The sequence below is a fragment of the Nanorana parkeri genome, unplaced genomic scaffold, assembly GCF_000935625.1.
Source record: "Nanorana parkeri isolate BGI_ZX_2015 unplaced genomic scaffold, ASM93562v1 scaffold3989, whole genome shotgun sequence".
Classification (NCBI taxonomy): domain Eukaryota; kingdom Metazoa; phylum Chordata; class Amphibia; order Anura; family Dicroglossidae; genus Nanorana; species Nanorana parkeri.
Genome location: NW_017310256.1, coordinates 5,729 through 13,332, shown reverse-complemented (window position 1 = coordinate 13,332; position 7,604 = coordinate 5,729). Strand labels below are relative to the sequence as shown.

Genomic DNA, 7,604 nt, shown 5'->3' with positions numbered 1-7,604 from the left:
TGAACACCCTGGCGGGTGCTGCGGTGTCCCAACGCATGTCGCCGTTACATATACGCAGAGCATAAACGGGGCACCGGCACTCCGAATGTTGAATTGCGCGGGCGAAAATGCATCACCAATGCAAAGGTTCGGGGTGACGCGGGATCCCCTTCATAAGGCAAGACGTGTAAGCATGAACACATATATATATATATATACACACACACAAGTGCATGACACCAGAACCAGTCGCACCACTCTTCTACCCCTTGTGACGTCATGATGATGTCATACTTCCGCCAGATAGCAAAAGAATGTACATGAGAGAATAACGGATGCGATCGCTTATCTATTCCCATATAATAAATCCCAAACTGTGGCATGAAATCAGCACCGTATCACACCAGGTAAGCACATGCGTTCTCCATCGAAAGACGTTGTGTTATACAGATAATTGCCGCGTCTCTGCGGGCCGTTTGTTCCTTGGGGGCCGTCCTGTGGATAGCCAGTGGGAGTGGCCTGCCCTTCAGCAGTCTCTTTGACTACTTGCGTCCTCGGAGCTCAGCACTCTTGGGTAGAGCTGCACACGCCCATAGGCATGGACTCACCCGGGTAACCATGGTTGCATGGGGACGCCAGCCGTGAAAAGCTGTACACGCCTACAGGCCGCGGAACCGGCGCAACCTTACGGTCACCATGGCGGCTGCGGGACGCTGGCTGGAGGGACACAGTGAGGGCAATATATCAAAACTGGAGCAGCTGTACCTGGCAACCAATCAGCATCCACCTTTCATTTTCAAAGCTTAACTGAACAAACTGAAGAGAGAGGCTGATTGGTTGCCATAGGCAACTGCTCCAGATTTTGTCTGCTCCAGTCTCTCTCTCTATATATAATTGTATTTTTTACTATATGTACATGTTAAAAGTCTGTGAAATGAACTGGCAGGTGTATGTACTGAGGAGGAAAACCAACCCTCAGTAGTGCGACACCTCTGGTGTATACTGAGATCTCCTTCAGTGAAACATTTTCCACACTCCTTAACAGAAAATAAAAATGAAGCTCCCCCCATGTGACTTCCCTGGTGCGTAATAAGTGCTTTCTTGCAATAGAAACATTTCCCACAATCTGGACATAAGAAAAGATACTCAGCCATGTGAAATATTTGAAGTGTAAGAAGCGTAACTTTTTATTAACACAATTTTCTACAAACAAGAAAGCTCACCAGTGTGAATTATCTGGTGCTTAAGAAAGTCTGAATTAAAAATACACTGTACTATGAACATTAAAAAAATAACTCATTTGTGAATTCTCTGGTGTGTGACGAGTTTTCCTTTATCAATAAAAGATTTCCCGCACTCTGAACATGAATAAGGACGCTCACCGGTGTGAATTCTCCGGTGTTTAACGAGGCTTCCTTTGTCAATGAAGCGTTTTCCACACACCGGACATGGAAAAGGACGCTCCCCTGTGTGAATTCTCTGATGTTTAAAAAGGTCTCCCCTTTGAATGAAACATTTCCCGCAATATGAACATGAGAATGGACGCTCACCTGTGTGAATTCTCTGGTGTCTCTGAAGGGCATATTTCAGAATGAAACATTTCCCGCACTCTGAACATGAAAAAGGGCGCTCTCCAGTGTGACTTTTCTGGTGTGTTTGAAGCACTTTCTTCTCACCAAAACATTTACCGCACTCTGGGCAGGAAAAGGGACGATCATCTGTGTGAATTCTCTGGTGTCTAAGAAGGTTTTCTTTCTCAAAGAAACATTTCCCACACTCTGAGCAGACATGGTGATTCAGGCTTTTCTGGTGTGTAAGGTCTTTGTTTTCAATGAAAGATATTCCGCTCACAGAAAATGACAATGAATCCTCTCCTGTTTGAACCCCTTCATGGTTTAAAGAGGATTCCTTGAGATTAGATGGGTCATTAAAGCTATCTGCACTGTTAGGTGTGTCACCCATGTGAATTGCCTGGTGTGCAAGAAGTTTTGCTTTCTCAGTATAACTTTCCCCACACTCTGAACAAGCGAAAGGCCGCTCACCACAATGACTTTGTTGGTGTGTAACAAGTTTTCCTTTTTCAGTAAAACATTTCCCACACTCTGAACACGAATAAGGACGCTCACCAGTGTGAATTCTCTGGTGTTTAACAAGGTCTCCTTTTTGAATAAAACAGTTCCCGCAGTATGTACATGAGAACGGACGCTCACCTGTATGAGTTCTCACGTGTTTAAGAAGGTCTCCTTTTTGAATGAAACATTTCCCGCAGTATGTACATGAGAACGGACGCTCACCTGTGTGAGTTCTCACGTGTTTAAGAAGGTCTCCTTTTTGAATGAAACATTTCCCGCAGTAAGAACATGAGAATGGACGCTCTCCCGTGTGAATTCTCTGGTGTCTAACGAGCGCACATTTCAGAATGAAACATTTCCCGCATTCTGAGCATAAAAAAGGACGCTCTCCCGTGTGACTTTTCTGGTGTGTGAGAAGTATTTTTTTCTCAGCGAAACATTTCCCACACTCTGGACACGAATAAGGACGATCGCCCGTGTGGATTCTTTGGTGACTAAGAAGGTCTCCTTTCTCAATGAACCATTTCCCGCACTTGCAGCATTCGTGGTGACACTCACTCTTGTGACTTTCCTGGTGAAAAAAGAGGTCTTGGTTTCCAGTGAAACTTTTCCCACACACCAAACATGTCAATAAATGCTCTCCTGTGTTATCTCCTTGATGGCTTAAAAAAGGTTCCTTGGAATCAGACGGATCTGTTGATCTGTAGGGACTCTGAGTTCTCAGCTGGATATCTGGAGCAATGGAATGTGATATATCAGGCGGTTCCTCGGTGTTACAGGGATCCATCGATCTCTCCAAATGGGAAAGTCTGTGATGTGTAATGAGATTCACTCCCCGAGAATATTGTGCAATTTCATTATCTTCTGCATCAAAACCCTGAGATATAATATGACGTTCCTCGGAGGAATTCCAGGCATAGTGTCCACCTGTTGGAAACCAAATTTTCCACAAATAAGTATTCCTCATGTTTCACTTTTAGGAGTCATATATGTTGGTCTAACACTTTAAGTTTTCACAGAGCTCTGGCATGGAACTGGGGTCAATCAGAACAGAAAAATATGAACACAATCCAGGTCAATGATACAATACACTCAGATCACACTGTGTACCAGGAAGAATGGAGATGGACCTTCCTCCTACTTATTTATCGGGAACATGACACTAGAGATGGACCTTCCTCCTACTTATTTCTCAGGAACATGACACTAGAGATGGACCTTCCTCCTACTTATTTCTCGGGAACATGACCATAGAGATGGACCTTCCTCCTACTTATTTTTTAGGAACATGACCATAGAGATGGACCTTCCTCCTACTTATTTATCGGGAACATGACAATAGAGATGGACCTTCCTCCTACTTATTTCTCGGGAACATGACCATAGAGATGGACCTTCCTCCTACTTATTTTTTGGGAACATGACCATAGAGATGGACCTTCCTCTTACTTATTTCTCAGGAACATGACCATAGAGATGGACCTTCCTCCTACTTATTTATCGGGAACATGACCATAGAGATGGACCTTCCTCCTACTTATTTATCGGGAACATGACCATAGAGATGGACCTTCCTCCTACTTATTTTTTGGGAACATGACACTAGAGATGGACCTTCCTCCTACTTATTTCTCGGAAACATGACAATAGAGATGGACCTTCCTCCTACTTATTTTTCGGAAACATGACACTAGAGATGGACCTTCCTCCTACTTATTTTTCGGAAACATGACACTAGAGATGGACCTTCCTTCTACTTATTTATCGGAAACATGACACTAGAGATGGACCTTCCTTCTACTTATTTCTCGGAAACATGACACTAGAGATGGACCTTTCTTCTACTTATTTCTCGGAAACATTACACTAGAGATGGACCTTCCTTCTACTTATTTATAGGAAACATGACACTAGAGATGGACCTTCCTCCTACTTATTTCTCGGAAACATGACACTAGAGATGGACCTTCCTCCTACTTATTTCTGGGAAATATTACAATAGAGATGGACCTTCATCCTACTTATTTTTTGGAAACATGACCATAAAGATGGACCTTCCTTCTACTTATTTATCGGGAACATGACAATAGAGATGGACCTTTCTCCTACTTATTTATCGAAAACATGACCATAGAGATGGACCTTTCTCCTACTTATTTATCGGAAACATGACACTTGAGATGGACCTTTCTCCTACTTATTTTTCGGAAACATGACCATAGAGATGGACCTTTCTCCTACTTATTTATTGGAAACATGACACTAGAGATGGACCTTCCTCCTACTTATTTATTGGAAACATGACCATAGAGATGGACCTTCCTTCCACTTATTTCTCGGAAACATGACCATAGAGATGGACCTTCCTTCTACTTATTTCTCGGAAACATGACCATAGAGATGGACCTTCCTTCTACTTATTTCTCGGAAACATGACAATAGAGATGTACCTTCCTTCTACTTATTTATCGGAAACATGACACTAGAGATGGACCTTCCTCCTACTTATTTCTCGGAAACATGACCATAGAGGTGGACCTTCCTCCTACTTATTTATCGGAAACATGACCATAGAGATGGACCTTTCTCCTACTTATTTCTTGGGAACATGACACTAGAGATGGACCTTCCTTCTACTTATTTATCGGAAACATGACACTAGAGATGGACCTTCCTCTTAATTCTCAGAAACATGACAATAGAGATAGACCGTCCTCCTACTTATTTCTTGTAAACATGACGACAAGAGAGATGGACCTTCCTCCTACTTATTTCTGGGAAATATTACAATAGAGATGGACCTTCCTCCTACTTATTTCTTGGAAACATGACGACAAGAGAGATGGACCTTCCTCCTACTTATTTCTGGGAAATATTACAATAGAGATGGACCTTCCTCCTACTTATTTTTCGGAAACATGACACTAGAGATGGACCGTCCTCCTACTTATTTCTTGGAAACATGACACTAGAGATGGACCTTCCTCCTACTTATTTTTCGGAAACATGACACTAGAGATGGACCTTCCTCTTACTTATTTCTCGAGAACATGACCATAAAGATGGACCTTCCTTCTACTTATTTATCGGAAACATGACACTAGAGATGGACCTTCCTCTTAATTCTCAGAAACATGACAATAGAGATAGACCGTCCTCCTACTTATTTCTTGTAAACATGACGACAAGAGAGATGGACCTTCCTCCTACTTATTTCTGGGAAATATTACAATAGAGATGGACCTTCCTCCTACTTATTTCTTGGAAACATGACGACAAGAGAGATGGACCTTCCTCCTACTTATTTCTGGGAAATATTACAATAGAGATGGACCTTCCTCCTACTTATTTTTCGGAAACATGACACTAGAGATGGACCGTCCTCCTACTTATTTCTTGGAAACATGACACTAGAGATGGACCTTCCTCCTACTTATTTTTCGGAAACATGACACTAGAGATGGACCTTCCTCTTACTTATTTCTCGAGAACATGACCATAAAGATGGACCTTCCTTCTACTTATTTATCGGAAACATGACACTAGAGATGGACCTTCCTCTTAATTCTCAGAAACATGACCATAGAGATGGACCTTCCTCCTACTTATTTTTCGGAAACATGACACTAGAGATGGACCTTCCTCCTACTGATTTCTTGGAAACATGACGACAAGAGAGATGGACCTTCCTCCTACTTATTTCTGGAAATATTACAATAGAGATGGACCTTCATCCTACTTATTTTTCGGAAACATGACCATAGAGATGGACCGTCCTCCTACTGATTTTTCGGAAACATGACACTAGAGATAGACCTTCCTCCTACTTATTTCTTGGAAACATGACAATAGAGATGGACCTTCCTCCTACTTATTTCTCAGAAATGTACTCTACATACTGCTAGTGTAAAAAAGCCTCATGTAACAGGAGCAAGTATTCCTCCCTCAGAGCAGGAAAAAACAAAAAAGGAAGTCTAAAGCGCTACTACCCTTGCAGGCAGGGGGTATTCAGGCCTGGGGGGCTTTGATGATGGAGGTTTGTGTGTCATCCAAAACTCCGTTTAGTGTTTAAAGGCGAGAGGAAGAGAGAGGTAACAGATCCCCGCCCCCTTTTTTTTAACCCCCCCACTTCCGGAAGAGCGCTGCCACAGATAGGACTCAGGTTGCAAAACTTTCCAAGTATTCCTCCCTCACTTGCAGGACCCCAAAGAGCAGTCACACTAATGGGTATCAAACGCAAAGTGGAGCGTGGCTGTCAGAGTCCAATGGGAACAACACGTTACTATGAAGACCCAAAAACCCAGGACAGCCATTAGGGAGGTGGGGATGATGCCTTACACTTTACTGCCTTCATTGTGGAGCTATCAAACCCATCTCTGAATACTAAGAAACAAAATAACTGCACCTCTGCAATCATCCAAAATCATCAGTTAGAAAAGCAAGTATGATATTATATTGAGGAATGGAGATGGACCTTCATATGGTGTCCAGTATCTCCTCCTCATTTGTTGGGTACATGACGTTATAGTGAGGAATGGAGATGGACCTTCATATGGTGTACAGTATCTCCTCCTCATTTGTTGGTCACATGACGTTATATTGAGGAATGGAGATGGACCTTCGTATGGTGTCCAGTATCTCCTCCTCATTTGTTGGGGACATGATGTTATATATTGAGGAATGGAGATGGACCTTCATATGGTGTACAGTATCTCCTCATTTGTTGGTCACATGACGTTATATTGAGGAATGGAGATGGACCTTCATATGGTGTACAGTATCTCCTCCTCATTTGTTGGTCACATGACGTTATATTGAGGAATGGAGATGGACCTTCATATGGTGTACAGTATCTCCTCCTCATTTGTTGGTCACATGACGTTATATTGAGGAATGGAGATGGACCTTCATATGGTGTACAGTATCTCCTCCTCATTTGTTGGTCACATGACGTTATATTGAGGAATGGAGATGGACCTTCATATGGTGTACAGTATCTCCTCCTCATTTGTTGGTCACATGACGTTATATTGAGGAATGGAGATGGACCTTCATATGGTGTACAGTATCTCCTCCTCATTTGTTGGTCACATGACGTTATATTGAGGAATGGAGATGGACCTTCATATGGTGTACAGTATCTCCTCCTCATTTGTTGGTCACATGACGTTATATTGAGGAATGGAGATGGACCTTCATATGGTGTACAGTATCTCCTCCTCATTTGTTGGTCACATGACGTTATATTGAGGAATGGAGATGGACCTTCATATGGTGTACAGTATCTCCTCCTCATTTGTTGGTCACATGACGTTATATTGAGGAATGGAGATGGACCTTCATATGGTGTCCAGTATCTCCTCCTCATTTGTTGGTCACATGACGTTATAGTGAGGAATGGAGATGGACCTTCATATGGTGTCCAGTATCTCCTCCTCATTTGTTGGTCACATGACGTTATATTGAGGAATGGAGATGGACCTTCATATGGTGTACAGTATCTCCTCATTTGTTGGGGACATGACGTTATATTGAGGAATGGAGATGGACCTT

At 42.6% G+C, this 7,604-nt stretch overlaps 1 protein-coding gene across 1 annotated transcript; it reads right to left on the bottom strand.

Moving 5' to 3' along the window:
• Window positions 1-1,257: 1,257 nt before the first annotated feature.
• LOC108803652 (gastrula zinc finger protein XlCGF57.1-like) lies at window positions 1,258-3,018 on the bottom strand. Its single transcript, XM_018575475.1, has 2 exons — window positions 1,986-3,018; window positions 1,258-1,757 (listed from the first exon to the last, which is right to left on the bottom strand). Exons 1-2 carry the CDS (start codon window positions 3,016-3,018, stop codon window positions 1,276-1,278), a joined length of 1,515 nt encoding a protein of 504 aa, XP_018430977.1. The 3' UTR covers window positions 1,258-1,275.
• Window positions 3,019-7,604: the final 4,586 nt, after the last annotated feature.